The 19,185-nt window shown below is 40.7% G+C and overlaps 3 protein-coding genes across 3 annotated transcripts; 1 reads left to right on the top strand and 2 right to left on the bottom strand.

Moving 5' to 3' along the window:
• Positions 1–41: 41 nt before the first annotated feature.
• On the bottom strand, positions 42–2,670 carry LOC310988436 (pepsin A-like; the record flags this gene model as incomplete). Its single annotated transcript, XM_083975031.1, has 9 exons — positions 42–179; positions 275–373; positions 568–712; positions 805–921; positions 1,017–1,213; positions 1,328–1,446; positions 1,853–1,970; positions 2,105–2,246; positions 2,612–2,670. 9 exons carry the CDS (start codon positions 2,668–2,670, stop codon positions 42–44), a joined length of 1,134 nt encoding a protein of 377 aa, XP_083831157.1.
• Positions 2,671–4,940: 2,270 nt separating this feature from the next.
• Positions 4,941–6,543, bottom strand: prok1 (prokineticin 1; the record flags this gene model as incomplete). The annotated part of the gene is made up of 3 exons (XM_083975025.1): positions 6,466–6,543; positions 5,412–5,537; positions 4,941–5,060 (listed from the first exon to the last, which is right to left on the bottom strand). The coding sequence occupies exons 1-3, from the start codon at positions 6,538–6,540 to the stop codon at positions 4,941–4,943; spliced, it is 321 nt and encodes a 106-aa protein (XP_083831151.1). The 5' UTR covers positions 6,541–6,543.
• Positions 6,544–9,078: 2,535 nt separating this feature from the next.
• On the top strand, positions 9,079–15,696 carry lamtor5 (late endosomal/lysosomal adaptor, MAPK and MTOR activator 5). Its single transcript, XM_083974884.1, has 4 exons — positions 9,079–9,221; positions 9,314–9,375; positions 14,515–14,632; positions 15,224–15,696. Exons 1-4 carry the CDS (start codon positions 9,187–9,189, stop codon positions 15,282–15,284), a joined length of 276 nt encoding a protein of 91 aa, XP_083831010.1. The 5' UTR covers positions 9,079–9,186; the 3' UTR covers positions 15,285–15,696.
• Positions 15,697–19,185: the final 3,489 nt, after the last annotated feature.

The raw sequence follows: 19,185 nt of genomic DNA, 5'->3' as shown, positions 1-19,185 counted from the left end.
CACACACACCCTTTTAGTTGTTCATCAGGTGTCCTATGTGCTCACACAGCCTTGACCAGACCAATATACTGAGCACTGGAGTCAAAGATGGTATAGTGCTCCCTGATGAAGACATCTCCCAGGATCCAGAGCTGCTCAGATCCACCCTGGCCAAAGCCAGTGTTGCAGCCATAGTAACTCTGTGTTGACATGAGAGGGGGAAAAAAAGATTTGATTCCCCCAAATCTTTGTTAATGCACAAAAACTTTTCAGCTACAGTGGGCAGTGAACTGACCTGAGAGACGTAGGCAGATGCAGGGACGGTGAAGGCCTTCCCGTTGAGTGTGAAGGTGACAACAGGCATTTTCTGGATGTTCTGGCAGTTCACTGTGGCCTGTGAGAGGAGCAGTGAGTTGAAAACCACAAAGTCAGCAGCCGCTCTGTTTATTGCTGCAGCTGAAGCAAGTAACCAGGTAACCACTTCATTATTTTCACTTGTGAGTTTTGACGTCAGAGCATTAAATGTCTGTTTAGGGAAAGGGTCAACTCCATGCCAGAGGGCATGCACGGTGTGGTGAAATGACTCACTTCTCCGTACTGGTTGGTTGAGGCTCCAACCCAGGCGTTCATGTTGTTGATGTCACTGGTTGGACCAACGATCTGGGAGGTGCCAGTGTCGATGATTGCCTGGCAGCCGCCGGAGCAGGCCACAGTCTGACCGTTGATGATAACACTGGGGAGAGAAACAGCAGAAGTTTTATGTGATAAGGTAATCAACAGTTTTTTTTACTGTAAGTCACTGATTTTAGATTCATTTCTGAGCACCTGTCCATTTTGATCTGCCAGTAGGTGGCAGAGGTCAGAGGGATCCAGGTGACCGGCCCAGTGTAGTGGTTGCTGTCAGCACCTCCGAAGATTACCTCACTGCCCTCCTCGCTGTCTCTGAAAGAGAGACAGAAGAACAATCACAAATTAATTTCATGTAAAATGTAAAATCACACACTCCCAACCAACAGATTTCTGTCCCGTCTCAGTACCTGCTCAGGTAGACGGAGAACATGCCGTTTGTCACGAGACCCTGCTTGATCATGTTGTCAAAGACGGGCACAACATCATCAGAGGCAATGCTCTGGAAAGCCAGTCCCAGGATGCCATCAGCCTGCATCTGGGCCATGAAGGGAGCCTCTGTGTGGCTCAGTCCAAACACCTGGTTGGTCACAGAGAAGCCGCCCACCTGGACACACACACGAGACAGCTGTCAGTCTCAAGGCGAACAGACCGCGGAGGTACTGTATGCCTGTTTGAAGTCTAAATACACTGTTCATTTTGTTCCAGGGCCTTTGCTTACCTCAACAGTGTCGCTGCCCAGATATCCAGTCATGCTGCCAGTGCCGTACTGGATGGAGATGGGCTGGCTGCCCCACTGGAAGGAGGAGGACTGCTGTGGGTTGAATTTCACATGGTTTTCTGCAAAAGAGCAACTTCTATTTCAACCGTGAATTGTATGATGACGTCAGGCATCTTGGACGTTTCCTAGAGATCAGGTCAGTTTAAAGTGCTATTTTTTACAGAATTGTATTATTGAAATTGGATTATTATATCTGATCACTGATGCATAAGCCTTTCAATGCAGAGTGCAGTGCAGTTTTTATAACACTTGTTTACATACAATAAGGTATTTTACTCTGTACCAGTCTATGCATTGAATTCAAACAGTTCATTCATCTAATGAATTGATAAAAACATTATGCAGAATATTTTTGCCAGTTTGAGTAAAAGGAAGAATAAAGCAGCATAAAGTGAAAATGTTCAGGTCAATCACTGTCTAAACAACAGCTTGAGCTGCAGAAGTCTAAAGCTCAGTGGGACTCACCACAGGCCTGGCTGGAGCAGTAGACTGAGGGGACCCACAGGTTGGACGAGCCAGTGTCGAAGATGACTTTGAAGGACTGAGGGGGAGTACCAATGGAGACCACACCAAAGTAGGCCAACTAAAAGGGCATGAGACAACAGGCAGCAGAGACAGAGTTCATGGACTTGATTCATATGTTGTCACAGAAGCACAGGCAGGGTTTTTTTCTTACTTTGTTTGGAACAAAATCTAAATATTCTGATCTGGACTTACGTCAGCGTCATTGGTCATAGACTCGGTACCAGTCTGGATGAACTTGACCATTGGGTTGTATGGGTAATTCTTCCTGTACTCATCCCACAGTCCTTTCTCCTGCAGGGCCTTCCTGGCTGTCTTTCCCTTGATCAGGGGCATCCTACACACACACACACACACACACACACACACACACACACACACACACACACACACACACACACACACACACACACACACACACACACACACACACACACACACACACACACACACACACACACACACACACACACATGTCACACATGCACATACACAGCAAAGTCAATGAACTCTACTTTTGACTCAAAACATTTGAAAGGTGTGATAGCTCAAGGCAAGATGGAGCATGATGGCCTTTAAATTTTCTCTCAGGAATACTACAACGAATAGGTCTCCTTTTAACAGATTGGCCTATTCAGGTGTAAAATGTCAAAGAAATGACAGAGCAGGTTGCCTTTCAACCATCCGCATCATCAGACTTACCTTACGAGGCATTCAGAGAAAGCCACGAGGGCCGACAGGACGACAAGCCACTTCATCATGTTGGTCACTTTGCTGTGAGACTCAAATGAGTAAAGTTCAGTCAGAGAGTTCAGCCCTTATATACAAGGTTGTGTCTCCAAAGTGCCCTTCCACATAATTTGATATCACGTACCAGCTGTAGATAAGAGTATATGATATGGTTATGAATGAACTCTTATCTAAAGGCAAATATAGCATTGAGAATAAGGAAAATATTTTTTTTACTGTTAATCAAAGCTGACTTCATGAACTCAAGTTGGATGATGTATGTACAGTACTTAAAAACATCAACACAGTTAAGTAAATAGTTGTGCAAAAGTGATTGTATTAAAGGACAATTCTTAGTTTTCTCAATTTTCTAACAAACCGTTGAATATACTGTAAAAGACAGAGTAAACATTTAGTACATTTTATGCTCATCAGGTGATCTGATGACCAGAGCTTCTGTTTAACATCAATATGGAAACTTTCCACACCAAAGGTGTGACCTGAGGATTATCTGATAACAGAGATGCTCAAACACAAAGGAGTGGCTTGCCGTGCCAACAAAGAAATGCACAATTCAACACAATACTCAATAGACTTAAAGGAGCTTACTCATATTCCTCCACATACATTGTTGTGGGGACTTTGACTGGAAAGTAAATTTCATGTTTACACAGTTAATCCAATTTATTTATGAAGGTAGCCTTTATTAATAGTGGAAGAAGTATTTATAATCTTTGTTTTAAAATACCAGTGTAAAAGGCTCCTGTCCTAACGTGTGTTAATATCTATGAATAATTATTAGGCTATATTAGGCATTAGGCAATATTTTTGATTTGCATAAAATAATCTGAAATGGAGCAGATGGATCAATAGCAAAGCACTGAATTGTATAAGCTGATCATAGTTTTGGATATCTCTGCTGATGACTGTTTGTACTTAGGTATTTAATATTACTTTCAATAGACTTAAAAACAGCAATTGTTATTATTATCATAAGTAGTGGTTGTACTAATTAATTACAACATTTCATGTTTTAATTCACATGAAACTACCTTGTGTCTGAATGGTAGAACAATAGCAAACAGTTGTGTGCAGTGGGGTCATGAAAGTTCATAAAACTGTCTTTTTAAACAACTATGATTAACTTTAAAAAAAAAAAAGTTAAAGCAGATATCAGCTTCACGGCAGCTAATGCTGCGTTCAAGGCAGGCTTTTGAAACCGTAAGTTACAGCTTCAAGTCACAACTACGACTTGGTAGCGTTCCAGGTAACCCGTAGCTCGTGTTTTTACCATCCTGTTGTCTGTGAAAGTTCCCTATAACGGCCACTCGTAACTTCCGACCCGTGAACTCGTACCAGATCGAACTGGTATGACTTCACAGGAAGGAAAAACACAAAGTACGAGTTTCTTTGAACGCACCATGAGTTAGCAGCCCCCGCCCTTGTCAGGCATCAATTGGTCCTCGTGCTACGTCACCACATTCACGCGCATCCCTTGGCTGCACACACAGCCCTTCATGCCGTTCTCTCTCCTCATTGGATAACACTTGTATCCCACAAGGAAAATTTTCTCCTCGGGTTACAGCAGAGCAGAGTGACGGAGAGACTCGTGTTTAGGCTGAAATACTTCATGTAAGTGATTGCTGACGGAAAATAGGACTATTTAGGACTTATATTAACAAAAACATTCCACTGATATCTGCTTTAATCTTGCAGGATCTGTCACTGGAAATCTTTTGGGAATTTTTTTCTTTTCTTTTTTTAATGAAAAATGAAATGAATGAAAATCACTAAACACACATCTGCACAAATCGTTTACCACAAGTCAGATGCCTTTGGTCATCGTCCAGTTATACAACAAGGTCATTTGTTTACTTGTTGGGGTAAAGGCACAGAAACTCTATTATGATTATGACCTTGATCATACCCTCCACACACCACATGACACAAAATGTTGTTATACTTTTATTGACATCTTATCTACACATTTCTCTCAATAAATTAACATAAAATGAGCATGAAAAGAGAACAGAAAGTGTTTTACAGCTTTACAAACAGAAACCTTATCTTCATTGAGTAAATCTACTGTGGTTAATGTTGACTGCTCACACTGACACTTCTCCTGGCCTTGCTGTGTGCATTAATAGAATACAAACTATAACATAGTGCATAGAGGACACAAATGAAGAATACAGTCAGTATGAATTATGCAATTCTGCTCCACGGCTTGTTCAAGTCGTCACTCTGAAATGCTGTGTCCGCCGCCCTTTTCTTCTTCTCCTTCTGAATGTGTGGGCTTCCATTAAAAGTCCATGTTTTTGAAGTCATCAGTACATCTATACTTGGTGTCAGTGTATCTGGTGCACACCAAGTGAGGGAGACAGGGGCAGGTGTGATGCTGCCTTTTCCCCAGATAGGGCACCTGAATGTGGAAAAGAAGTGAGGGGGGAAATAATCTGACAGTGTAAATCCTTAATCAACTGACAAGCTGAGCTGTAGATCTGAAATGGCTGCTCTTTAAAGGTCTGAATCCAGAGACGGATGTGGTGTTAGCAGAACTAACTGTTGCCATCTCCACATGATCACAGTGATCTATGGCTCTGATTGCCTGCTTCACTGTGGAGAAGATCGATAGCCTCTGCAGTTATCAGCAGCTTTTCTTAAGCTTCAGCCAACCTGTCAGCACCTGATATAATCTCAACTTCAAGTGTGTGTGCGTGTGTATGTAGCACGCAGTGTGGTTGCAGATTAGTCACATTACATTTCTACGCACCTTGTGGCTGAAGGGATGGCATTCATCCCCTTCTACACCTCTTGGGACGCACATCCTCAGCCCTCTGAGCCACAGACTGACGGCACAGCAAAGACCAAACCCGCACTGCACGTCTCTCTCACAGGCCTGAGGACAGACAGAAAGAGAGAGAGAGAGATGATGTGGTGCACGTACAGACAGAGAGGAATAAAAGAAGCAAAGAGACGGAGAGGAGGGGAGTTCTTTTGATGCCACTGAATCAGTTTTATTTTTATTTATGCTAATGGTGATGCCCTTTTATGTTTGAATATTTGATTTTTATTTATCGTAATAGAGAAACCCTCTCATGTTCGTACAGTGAAAACCATTTTATCCGCTGCCTGTCATCTCCCTAATTCATTTACAAATGAATATCAATCAGAGGACTGGGATCATTTCCTCTCCTTTCTCCAGTGGACTTGAAGCAGCGGAGGATGTGGTCTCTCATTAGTCATGTGTAATTACATTTTTACAAAATTATCCAGCCAACTGAGCTGTTGTATTAACTTTAATATACTTTTTGTGTCTTTTGTCATTTGAATATGTAGGAAATAAACCAAAAATCAAAAATAACTGGAGTAAAATTGACTCCAAATAAGAGTTTTGAATGCAAGCTCAGCACACTTACTTTTGTATGGACTGAAATAATTAGTCAATTAATTGATCTGTTAATGCCAACTATTTAACTCATCAAGCAGAAAAAAATCCAAACATTTGCCAGGAACCTGCTGATGTGAAGATCGCAGCATGACAAGATTTTCTGTCTTACTTGTTTTGTATCATTCTAAATTTGATTATTTGATCAAACAAAACAAGCAGTTCAATATTGAAAATGATTATTGCATTGTTGCAGCTATACAGTAAATAAGTGAATAATTACAGACAATTGCAGAAAGAGATGATATAAGAACTATGTAAAATCTAATTGGACAAGTGTACAAACAATGAATGTGTGATCTAAAGGAATTAGACAGCCACATGAACCTAAAACCTGACTGAATAACAGACTTAGCAGAGGCAGAAATCTCTCACTCACCCCTGTGATGACGGCTCCTCTGGTCCAGCTCAGAGACACCAGGAGGAAGGACAGCAGCACCGCCGTGAAGCCCATGACAGCGACAGGAGAACTGGACTCTCTCAACACCCTCCAAACACCGGACAACTGCTGTTACCAGGCTCTACAACACCTCACACTGGATCCCAGAACTCCTCGGTGGGGGTGGGGGGGTGGGGGTACACACTCTCCCTCTCTCTATCCACCTCCGACCCCCCTCACCTCACCCCACCCAACAACTCCCTCCCACCCTCCCCATGTCTGAGATCTCCCCACGCCCTCTCCAGCTGTCTCCTCAGACACTTCGTCATCTTACTCATCCAGATGATGGTGGATGGAGGGTCACTGTAGTCCTCTGTGGACCTTTGCCTCGTACAGAGGGGTTTGACCAAACATCTGCTCAAGACAGGAGCTGACAGAGTTTCCATGACTCAAGTGATTCAAGCTAACATAAAAAATATATGGAAAACTGCTCCACAGTTAATGGCCTTCATAGGAACTAAAAATGAATCTGACACCTCTTTGTGTGAAAGAGGGCACAGGTGCTATTACATCCAGGGTTATTTTCCAGTGTGAGGCAGGCTGGACAAAACAAATCACCATCAAAGTCATATAATAAGTTTACTGATATTACCATAGGCTGACTCGTGGACTGGGCTTCATATAGGGGTTTTTCTTTTAGTATGGGAGGGGATAATGATATTTTCATATCTTATTAGGGCATATGTGTGAGGATGCCACGTAGTGTGACAGGCGTCATTAACTGTGGCTGTGCATCAACTGTTTATCCAAAGTAAGAGAATAAAGCCGACAAGGTTATAAACTAATCTGCTTGTGAGGGATATAATCTCTTTAGTGTCTTAAACATCAATGGAAGTGGATTATTTCTTTTTATTATTTCTGCTCATCATATTATCTTTCTGAAAGATTAATTTGCTTTTGTTTGTTTGTCAGTTTGTCCTAAAAAAAAAAGACAAAATTTTAATATTCTTTTATTAATTCTCTATTTGCCTTTATTTAATTTGAAAACAAATGAACCATGCTGTTGAAAGTTCAATACTGCCTCTCACTACCCCTCACTGACAGTGCTTATTAAGCCATAGTGTGATTAAATTGATGCCAAAATACGATTAATGTGCCTTGATATTGCTGAATTATATCAGGCATTATACAGTGTATGGCAGAGTGATGATACACTGACTGAGTTAAATCTCTATATTGGAGTCTATAGCAAATCAGCAGATTTACTGTGGTTGTACAGTGGCCATAACTAATGATGAGATCTAGTGTTTATGCCAACCTCCCTCTATGCAAAGATTAAAGATTCAGTTTGTGCAAGACAGGAAGAAGATATCATGCGTACGTGGGCCTTGAGAATTATTTTATATGCATAAGCTTGTATTTGTGCGTGTTTGCCTACGTGCATGCTCGGACAGTGATGGGCAGCAACTTGTCAGCGGAAGCGGCCAAGCTCTGATTTAAGTTGTGAGAAGAGAAATATGAGTGAAAGAAGAGGGGAGGAAAAAATAGAAGAATTAGAGGAGTGGAAGGAGGGCATAGCCCACGGGTTAGTCAGCAGGACATTACCCTGCTGCTGTGTAGGTGATGGATTCCCCCAAACGCCGTGGCCACATAATTACATTCACCCATTTCTGCCTTGTCAGCAGGAGCACTGAAGCCTCACTGTGTTGGACAGGCAGCAGAAATCATGCAGGGAGGTGAGCTAAGGCAGTGGCCTGTAGCTAACTTCTGAAGAAAACACATTAACAAAATCCATCAACTAAAGGCTGCAAGAAACAAGGTTCCTGTTACTAGTAATATTAATACCATTTTTTATGGCCAGTAAAGAACATTTATTGGTTTTCATTCATTTGTTGTTTCACACTTTTTTCTGCAGTCTATGAATGAATGGTGGAGATATGGATGATAGTAAAAAAAAATAAAAAAGTGAAATATGACTAAGGAACATGTCACACTAGAGCTGTTTTTAGGCAGCCCCGGCTTATTTGTGAATCACCTGATTGTGACCGCCTGTGCAATCAATGAGAACAAAGTGGAAGCAGGACGATCAGTAAAGATTAAGGAGGCAAAATATATAGGCTATATATCAGATAATCTAATTCTACTACTGAATATGAAAATTCAATTTCTTTCTGAATGAAGAGAGTGCAGTTTGAAGAATGATGAAATGTGAAAAATATCATTACATAGCTAGCTGATGCACTTTAAAAAATAATTTTAGTGCCCTAACCATATAGAAGAAGCCTGGAATAATAATTGAATTTCACCTATATTATGCTTATATATCAAATGGTAAGAGCAAAAATATCTATCTATCTATCTATCTATCTATCTATCTATCTATCTATCTATCTATCTATCTATCTATCTATCTATCTATCTATCTATCTATCTATCTATCTATCTATCTATCTATCTATTTATTTATCTATCGATCCATCTATCGATCCATCCATCCATCCATCCATCCATCCATCCATCCATCCATCCATCCATCCATCCATCCATCCATCCATCCATCCATCGTGTTTACAGTATATTAGCCCGCTTCGTGCAGCTTGTTCCTCGCGGGGACCCGTAGAGCATGTGACTATCAGGTGACTCCACCCGGAAGCTGCGAAGAGCTACACAAATAACAACAGTGAAACTTGCATTTCTCTAGTTATTTACGTCTGATTAATCATGGAGTCGACCCTCGAACAACATCTGGATGATACGTAAGTCTCCACCAGACCGTGTTTGAGTTCCGGTGTAAAAAATATTGGGGGTGCGAGAGGCGGTTTTTGCTCATTGTTTGTGTTTTTGGCAGCATGAAGAACCCAGCTGTTGTCGGTGTGCTCTGCACGGATCAACAAGGACACAACCTGGGCTGTAAGAAAACACCGAGCTACACACTTATTCAGTATGAGCTTTACAACAAAGAGACCAGACCAGATCAGATCAGATCAGATCATATGTGTTCACAGCAGACCACTGACTAAAGAAAGAGTAAAACCGGAGGTCAGCTGACGGAGCTTTTCCGTTTGCTCCTGTAAACTCATTTCAAACCCAAGTAGACCCACAAATAAACAGCCTAAGAAGCGCTTAGTAGGCCTATTTATATTTTAGCAAACGTATCAATACAACAGAAATACACTGCAGGCAATAGTGAAAAATTTTCCAGTACAAAAGCAGTGGCGTAAAATGTTTTCAAAATACCAAAGGTACAGGTTGTGATACAGAAATGACAGTTTTATAATAATAAATATGGAGTATTTAAAACTACAGTATTTGTTGTAATCATAGAGTAGGAACAAGTTAAGAATCACCTGATTCACTCTGTAGCTATGCTCAGTATAGTCCTATTTCCACATGTGAGGAAGTAGCACCATGTGGCAGACACAGACAATTTTAGAAGGAAAAAAGTAATTTTGAGTCATGAAAGTATTTTTTTCTACTTCATTTATTTTTGTGATGGCCTCGTCAAACTTAAATCACATCTATTGTGTGTGTCTACTGTATGTAGATATCTTTAATGCAAGTTGTTAGTGCTAATGTTTTAGTTGTAAGCTGTAAGGTAACTGGTAGTTCATGGCTACAAGGGTCTGGGTTAGTTGTAACAACAATGAAGAATGTTACAGCTTACTACAACCCAAATTTTAATTGCATTTAAGTTTTCTTTGAATTTCAGTTTGCCCAGGTCTTGAAAGACAAAGACAAAAGGGTTAGGGTTTATGTCAGGATCAGACTATGGCTGACAGTAGCCTAACTAACATACATAGGAGAAACTCACACACACCTACATCCACACACCTATTATGTTAAAAAGTATTTTAAGTGTTGAATAAAAAGCTTTAAAATATCAAGGTTTTTTATCATAATACTTGTTTAAAAATGTTACATCTCACCCCACTGACCCCAGGGTGTGTTACGACTAACCCAGACTATGGGGTGAATTGTAACATTTCACTCCTTGTGTTTTAGACTAAACAATGCATTTTCTGTTTGTGTTGCAGAGAAAACAGCTACGCCAATTAATAGCTGACACATTGTCTCACATTTTGAACGCACTGACTTAAGAGAGCTCCAAGATACGGACAGAAATGTCAAAAATGTTACAACCATCCCAGGTCTCCCCTACTTCAAAATTGTACTTAAAGGACAAGTGCTGTTTTTTACAACCTGGACCTTATTTCTGGCATAAAATAAGTTTGTTTACTAACCCATATAACTTTGGTGTCATTAGGAGTCCTTCCGATGATATTTAGATCCAGTCAAGAGCCGCGTATATCCATATAGTGGGAGTGATCAGGGCACAGAGAATGTAGCCTCTAAATAACGCATTATCTGCCACGAAACCTGTTCTGTTATCGTCATCGGGGGTCTGTAGAAATCTGACAAATATTCAGCCATGTTGCACAAAACCAGCAGCAGCAAATTCCAGGTAAACGAGCCGACCATCGCAGACCGAATGAGGCGTGCTGTGGCTGCGTGAGATGACATCATCCAGTTCAGAGGTAAGTAGGTCAATCTACAGACCCCCGATGACGATAACAGGCAACTCCAGATTCAAAGGGGAATAGCACTAGCGAATCATAACAAAATATTGGTGAAATGAACGTGTGTGCCGTGAAGTTTCGCGGCAGATAATGCGTTATAGTGCACATTGTTGGTGCCCCGAACACTCCCACTATATGGATACATATACGCGGCTGGATCTAAATATCGTCGGAAGGACTCCTAATGACACCAAAGTTATACGGGTGAGTAAACAACCGTATTTTATGTCAGAAATAAGGTCCAGGTTGTAAAAAAAAAAGGCCCTTCTCCTTTAAATAATCTACACAGTACTTGAGTTAATTTGCTTTCTGCTTTTCCATACTGTATGTGACAATAACATAACTTATTGCTTGTGTTGTCTTATACAACCGTGAGTGATAATCATAGTGACATGTTTACTTTTTTGTTGTTGTTTGTTTCTTCATTTCTTTATGTCTTTTGCATGTCTCAAAACATCACATTCAGGCAATACATCATTTCATACTGAGCAGGAAAACATTTGATTTCTCCAGTACAAGAACATGATTCACTTACCACATGTAAAATCAAAAGAAAACGTATAAACCACAGCCACCAAAATGTAATGTCCCATTTTTACTGCAGAATCCAAGACTAAGTTCTAAGGAAGACACTACATGTTTTCTTTATGCTATGTCTCATTAAAACCTACATACAGCTATAAAGCCAATCATATAGCAAACTGAAAAATATGACAATTTAAACAATCTGCGTCACCAGTCTTAAAGCAGAAGTAAGCGATCCGGTCGTTTTGGCTAACTTCTTGTCAGCTGATGGAGTTAGCAGTCCCCGCCCTTGTCCCTACGCCACCACATTCACGCGCATCCCTTGGCTGCACACACAGAGAGGAGCGCCCCTTTATGCTGTTCTCTCTCCTCATTCATTGGATAAAGGTTGTAGGATACAAGGAAAGTTTTCTCCTCGGCTTACAGCAGAGCAGAGTGACTGTCTTGCTCAGAAATAATCAGCCCTGGATTTGAGAATTAAACATAATATAAAAAATAGTAATTAGAAACTCTTTTAAGTGCCTTGCAGTTTTTGTTTTTTTGGCTCATTTTTAAGCAAAAACAGTTTCACATTTCATTTATATTTTTATTTGTGTCGGTTAATGGGCAGTGCCACCAAAATTAACGGTTGTCTTGTTGTCACCGGCCATACTGGTGAAAACGTATCAATGCTTTTTCACTGTGAAAGTCACAAATTACATCATACAATTTATTGTTCATAGCATAAGAATGAATGACAGATTTTGTTAATTGAATGGATTATTTTGCATGTGATGCCCAAATGATGAAAGAATGTTTATTAGCTGAAGACGAGAATCAGCTGATCAGTTTTGATCAGTGAGACTTTCTGCAGATTGATACAGAATTGTACTTTACTCTTCTGCACACATGTACGAAAATGATACAGTTTGCTTTAATGGATGAGGAGTCATGAAAGTCAGTCTGCATCATAAGCCGCCCAGAGTTAATCATATTACAGTTTTTCTCAATCGCTTTGGTGCTTTTCTCACATCACTCTTAACATTTGCACAACAGTTAGTGCATTTCTCAGAACAATTATTGCAAACTGCAAAACCTAGTGGATGACCTGCAAAAGCGCGTCACTTGCTCAAAATGGATTGTCCATCCCTCAAAAGCAAGTACTCATGTCAATGAAACTGTCAGTGTCGTCAAAATGAGAAGTCCTGACACCATCGTTTATGAACAAGATAGTCAAATGGCTTTGTCATGTTTTCATTAGGACACTTTATTCTCTAAGTGTTTTCCAATGCAAAAAGTGATGATACTACCTGGAAATGCTCAAGACAGCACTATACACTACTTGTACAGCCATGTGAAAACTACAGTTAGACATTACTGTATTTAGTGGAGATACTGAATATGTAGGTTTCACATTTCTACTGCATATGCTCTTACTATGTACATATAGTAACTGAACCTACAGAGTACTGTAAATCATTCCTGCACACGACGTTCCAGTCACATTTTCATCTACATCACTCTGTCAATTGTAGCGATTGAAACAATACTGTCAAAGTGCTTCCTACTTGTAAAATGCTGTAGTACAGTACCGTATTGTAAAGATGGGAAATCTTTACTGTGGTTGCTGTAATACATGACAATACAGTAAATCTGTTCTCTAGTGAAGCTGTAAGTCTAAATGTAAATGTAAAAAAGTTCTTGTCCCACTGTATCTTACAGTAATGCCTGACACAATGACAGCAGTGCAGATTGTTTAGTGCTGAATTACTGTCCAATACCATACATACCTGTGGTTCCTTACTGTAAATGTTTGAATAATTGAATTCACAGTGCTTCTCCCAACATTTAAAATTAATTTGACAGATTTTGAAAACTAGTTCAACAATTTTGTATGTGATGACTCAAGCAATGAAATGAGGACTATTAGTTTTATAGGGAACGACTATTCAGCGTTCAAAAGTATAGTTCATTTTGACTGACATGACATAAACAAACGATAATGTTGTAGAACAGCAGAGAATTGTATGAGAGCAACTGATACATGTCCAAAAGTATTTGCAATTTGTTCAGAGGAAGGAGAAACTGCTACTATGATGTGGACAAATGACTACATGTTGTGGAGGTTGAACTAATAGTTATGAGAACTTTCATTCTGATCTGAGAATAGCACCAAAGCGATTGAGAAAAACTGTAATCCTACCCTAACCCAAAATTGATAATTTCTTGTTACTGAATTAAAAGATACATTTTCTAAAGCAAAGTGAAATGCTTTACTTTTCGATAGAAACAATAACGGTGTGTCGTATTCATGAGCATCATTTGCAACATGTTTTTGCAACACGTCCAGAACAAGGTCATACACCAAGCTCACACAGGAACATCCCGACCAAAACTGGACTGTCAGAGATTGTGCTCTATTTTCTTTAATATAAAGCTACCACCTGAAGGACAGGAGGCACGGCAAGGCAATTTTATTTGTATATCCCATTTTTTCACAAAAAGTTTGTCTCAAAGGGCTTTACATAGCATCATAACATCCTCTGCCCTTGGACCCTCACTTTGACTGAGGAAAATCTTCCAAGAAAACCCTTTTAACAGGAAAAAAAAACAATTGGAAAACCTCAGGGTGAGCAACAGAGGAGGGATCTCTCACCCAGGACGGACAGATGCAATAAAGGAAGTCCAAAATCACAATAATCTGACAACCAGCACATGAAATCAGACCTGATACACACGTGAGATCTTGTTTGGGAGTTTGGTGGAGTTTTATGGGTTGCACTCAAAAATCTCTAACTCTAAAATCAAAAACATGGTCATTGGACTTCTCAAATATTAAATGTAACTTTCAACCTTTGAAAGAAACAGAAATTGCAAATGAGATGGATGATGGGGGAAAAAGTTTCATCATGTGTTTTGTTTCCTCAGTTCTGCTCAGTGACATTTTCTTCCATTGCACCACCAACAGGCCGCGGCTCCCTGTCTGATGAACATGGCGGCGTTGTGTCGGTTCTGTCCAAGCAAGCTGCAGCTCTGACCAAAGACCCAACGGACTCTCCCACCGTGTGCCTGGAGTCTGAGTCGGGGTGAGCAACTGAGCACTGACACCACCCTTTGTCTCTTTTTTTTTGTGCTTGACTGACTCTCATCTCTCCTCCCTTCTCTCTCTCGTTTTGATTAACACTCACAGAGTTGAGTACATCAAAAGTTTTGGCAGAGCAGTTTTTTTTTTCATCTGTGTGCCTCTGCTGCCACCTTCTGGGCTCTGTAAAAACTGACTCTAAATCTGAGTGATCACCAAGAAGATGCCATCAGATTATTTTTGTTCTTAGTGATCAAAAGCTACTGGAAATACTCTGGTGCTGATGCATTATCTCAGTGTAGGTTTGAACTACAGTAAATTACAGTTTTGAGTCTAGTCCAGTATTTTATACAGATGTTCCTTCTCTTTAAACAGCCGCCTTCGTAGTGTTGTTACTGATGCCCATGAAGATGATGACGGTGATGATGATAATAAACAGAAATGAAAACATCACTATTATTGTAATAATTATATTAAAATGATCACCATGTGGCTTTTTGGTCAAACGTTGCCAGTTTTTACTCATCTATTTCTGTCTGCACAATTATTGTCCATCAGGTGTTTGTGTTATGATATTGTTTTGTTTGTTTTGTAGAAACATCCTGGTGAGGAGTCACGGGACCATCACAGTAGCAGTTCACAAGATAGCCTCATGAAGACACTGGGACTCTGAGGAGTTTTTATTGTAAAGAAATGTACATGCAAGCAAACACATGAATTAGATCACACAATCTGAGTGTCAAAGAGAAATCTGCAGCTTCCTTCTGCTGTGTTGACTGTTTTTTGTTTCTGACCCATTATTTGAACCAGAGAGCTTGCTCATGAAGTTGGATACTGGAGTGTGAATCCCTTCTTTTTATAGAAAACGAACCTACTCTAGTTCATCAGTGATGCTTTTTAATGGACACTGTGTACTGAATAGGTCTCATATGGTTGATGCTGTGTGTGCGTGCGTGCAGGCGTGCGTGCGTGTGTGTGTTTTCTTTGTGTGTGTACATTACCCTTCAATCCAAGGCAGTTATGCACAGAATAACAAAGCTTAATAAACTTTAACTTGACTCTGCGCTGCCCCTCTCTGTGTTAAGTATTCATTATTTTCTCCTTTGCTCAGTGTCTCGTGGATAACCGATTAATTTTCTTTGGCAGCTGCCTGACATAAGAGCACCTCACACGAACAAACAGGTTTCAATCATTCACACTGAGGTCATGCATGACAGTAAGATCATAGGTTTAATGTCTTGAGGAGCGTGTGTGGGTCCAAGTAGCAGTGAAGCCTCGGTGTGTACTGTCCTCACGCTGCTGGCAGACTCCCCTCCTGTCTGGATGAGGGCATGTTGAGCAGAAAACACGTGTATCCCACTCACTGCAGCACATGGCTGTCTCTCTGCAGAGCAGCGCAGCGCATCTTGCTGGCGCACCGCCTCCCAGACTGAGACGCGACTCAGGTCTGCGGTGGCTCCGGTGTTTTGACCGCAGTCCCGGTTATTTCTGCCTCAGTGCAGGCGACGGATCTCTCTGTCCCGTCCCGGTGAGGGTGATACCAGGAAATATGCTCACATTTAAAACAAAACCAGGATAAAATGATGAAAATGTGATGGTCAAAGGTCAAAGTGGGACACGTTTTGCGCCACCACTCATTTTCAATTTCATACATCATTTATGACAAAGTGTAAAACAAATGCAGAATATTATTATGACACCAGGCAATTGCCCAATAGCATAAAAATAATAAAGTGATGATATTTATCAACAAATGTCACTCTGGTGTCATTATATTCCGCAAAAAACAACAGAAAAACACATGGATCTGCTTTACATTGAACGTTTTAACGCAGAATCGAGGAGATTATAACTGTATATTACGTTTTACACCCACCCTTAAAGTAAAACAAATAAACAAGCAACACATGCAGTCTTCACTATATGTAAAACAACAGTGTGGACGGACAAGGAGCGCGACTGGCTGGAGGAGGCGTGCAGCTGCATGAAGGTGCCTCCGGTGTTTCCTCCTCTCCTCTCTCTCCCCCTGAGCCCTCAGATGAGGTTCACTGCTACGTCTCGGTCACGTGTCTCTCCTCGTCGAAGGCTTCGCTTTTCTGCGGCTCCTCGGCGCAGCCAAGCGATGTTGAGGGGCTGAGGTATGAGATGCAACTCAGAGCGGCCCGCACATAGAGGCAAAGTTATGGCACGGGCATCATCGGAGGAGAAGGTCCCGCAGCAATTTCTCTCTGCCAAAAAGTCTCCCACTGGTGACGCGCACGCATTTCTGGGACGCACAACACCGGAACGAGAAACCCCCAAATTACGCATCAAATTAAACTAATTGAAAACGGGGCAAAAGCAACGTCGAAGTCTTGGAGAGATTTCAGGTAAGTGCTTCATTTTATGGTCAAGTTTTAGTCAGTGAGTCTGTAGCTGTCAAGTTATTAATGAGACGAACAAGCTTTTAAATGTGATGAAGTTACAGCCTAATTCATTTTCTTTTTATTGGTAACCTGTTTTTGTCGATTTTTCCTCTAAATTGTTTTTCTCTGAAGTTATTTTGGGGGGTTTAAAACTTTTCTCCCACATTGTGTCAGTGCAGGTTGGTGCTTTTTTTCCCTTTCTGTCAGCTGGCACCTATATCTTCTTGAAATTCACCGCAGACTTTTGTCAGAGTGACGGAATTGTCTCATATCAGCTTGAACAACCCCTTGTTCTTGCCTCCCCAGCAGTGTCGAGTTGAGTGAGTGACACAATGCAACAGGCCTGTGAAGTGAAGATAACAACTGGCTCACAGCAACACACGGTAAGACCTCCCCTGCTTTCTCCTCATGGTGACAGGGTCCTGTGTATGCCATTCGGGGACTAAGCCAAAAGCTTTCAGCTAAACACCCTGCATTTACTACATAATCTCACAGTTCCCCAGGACTGATGCCTGGCTGGTTTCCCTCAGAGCTCAGTGTAAAAGTGAGCCAGTGCTCACAGTTGTTGGAGGCTCTGGGATAAAATAGTTTGGCAAACAAAAAAAAAACTGGTGGCCACCAACTTCAAAGATGGGGGTATTTGGATGCAATATCACATGACCAAAACTAATGAAGAATAACAGCAACATCTGAGGTTGATTTTTTTTGTTGTTTCTTTTAAAAATGTGTGTTCTTAACCAATGTCCAGCCCTCTCCCAAAGACATATAGACTGAAACCCCAAACCAATCCAACACAAATTGTCAAGACAACAACGAAGAAATAAATTGACAAAATTAACAAAGTCTTGTTAGGCTGACCTTCTGCCAGAAAACATTTCTAGCTGTCTGCTCAGGCTACTATAAAACCAACTTTGAATACAAACTTAGATTTCCCCTTGTTTTTGTGTTCATTTTTTCCCTGTTTTGTTTTGTAGTATCTTTTCTTATTTTCTGTGGGTTCTTACTTGTGTCTCACCCGTGAATGTCCCACCTGTGTTTTGTTTCTTCCCTGTGTCCGTGTCAGTACGGTTTGTGCGTTTCGCCCTGTTTTCCTTCAGGCTGTTTACTCCCTCCTGAATTATTCTTTGTTGTTTCTTTGTGCTTTTCTTCCGCACCCCCCTTTGTAGACTTCAGTTTGACTCTGGATGCTCCAGCTGCCTAAAGTTACTGTCATACCTTCTGCATCCCATGTCTGCATCTGGGCCCTTTTTCTTGTGTTCTTGCTCTACCAGATAATCTTCGTCATTCATTTCAATTCACTCTGGACTTCTTCCTGTTGATTTTCTACCATTGTGGTACTTTCATCTTCATCCTTATCTCCATCTTCAATTCACTTCAAATTCAAAACAACTTTAATAATCACACAAAGAGCAATTGGTTATGAGCAGCAGCCTGACGTGTACACACAACAAACATGTCTCATCCACACAAGAGAGTTATCACATCAAAACTGATACATAAAAACAGTATGGAAGTGCCTATGAAGAATTTAAAAGTGATTTTCTTTCTCCCTGCTGGATTGTCACTCCTCATCACTATAAGACACCTCATCCTCGTTTTCATTAATTGGCAGTGCCACCTGAGTTTTATAGGCCCACTTATTTGAAGTGCAATAGAAAAGTTGTGGCTTCATCTCCAGCATGAAATCTTAATGTGTACAGATATGATACTTTACATATTCTTTTAAATGCATAAAAAATCATATTCATGGCAAAATAATTTAATTCATTCTAACTCCTCTCCTTAAAACATACATGTCGTTTGCCATATGCTATTCCAATGTGGTACAGTATCCCAGGGCAACATGCAGTAGGCCTACTTGTAATATAATTTTCCTATAATACTTTTGGTAATGTGTCTTGTAAAGTTTTTTAAACTACTCATTTACTTGCCAGCAAAGGTGACTCAGGCTTTTTTGTAGGTGAGGCAACAGCTGTTTCAGGAAGAATTCTCCTGGGGCAAAAGTGCTGTGTATCCTCTTGGTTAGACTTTTAACTTTAACTGGAGCACTGCTCTGAATCCAGTAGTCACACTACAGAACTGTTATTTTAAGATTAAAATGAACATGTGTTCACCTGTGCTGATCCCTTCGGGGATTAATAAAGTAATTCTT

This window comes from Trachurus trachurus, assembly GCF_905171665.1.
Source record: "Trachurus trachurus genome assembly, chromosome: 7".
Lineage (NCBI taxonomy): Eukaryota > Metazoa > Chordata > Actinopteri > Carangiformes > Carangidae > Trachurus > Trachurus trachurus.
The sequence above is the reverse complement of the archived record's forward strand: the minus strand, read 5'-3'. Positions and strand labels throughout refer to the sequence as shown.

Coding starts and splice junctions, on each gene's coding strand:
- lamtor5 (XM_083974884.1), top strand. CDS start 9,187: ATGGAGTCGACCCTCGAACAACATCTGGATGATAC. Junction 9,376..14,514: donor ACAAGGACACAACCTGGGCT/GTAAGAAAACAC, acceptor CACCACCAACAG/GCCGCGGCTCCCTGTCTGAT. Junction 14,633..15,223: donor TGCCTGGAGTCTGAGTCGGG/GTGAGCAACTGA, acceptor TTTGTTTTGTAG/AAACATCCTGGTGAGGAGTC.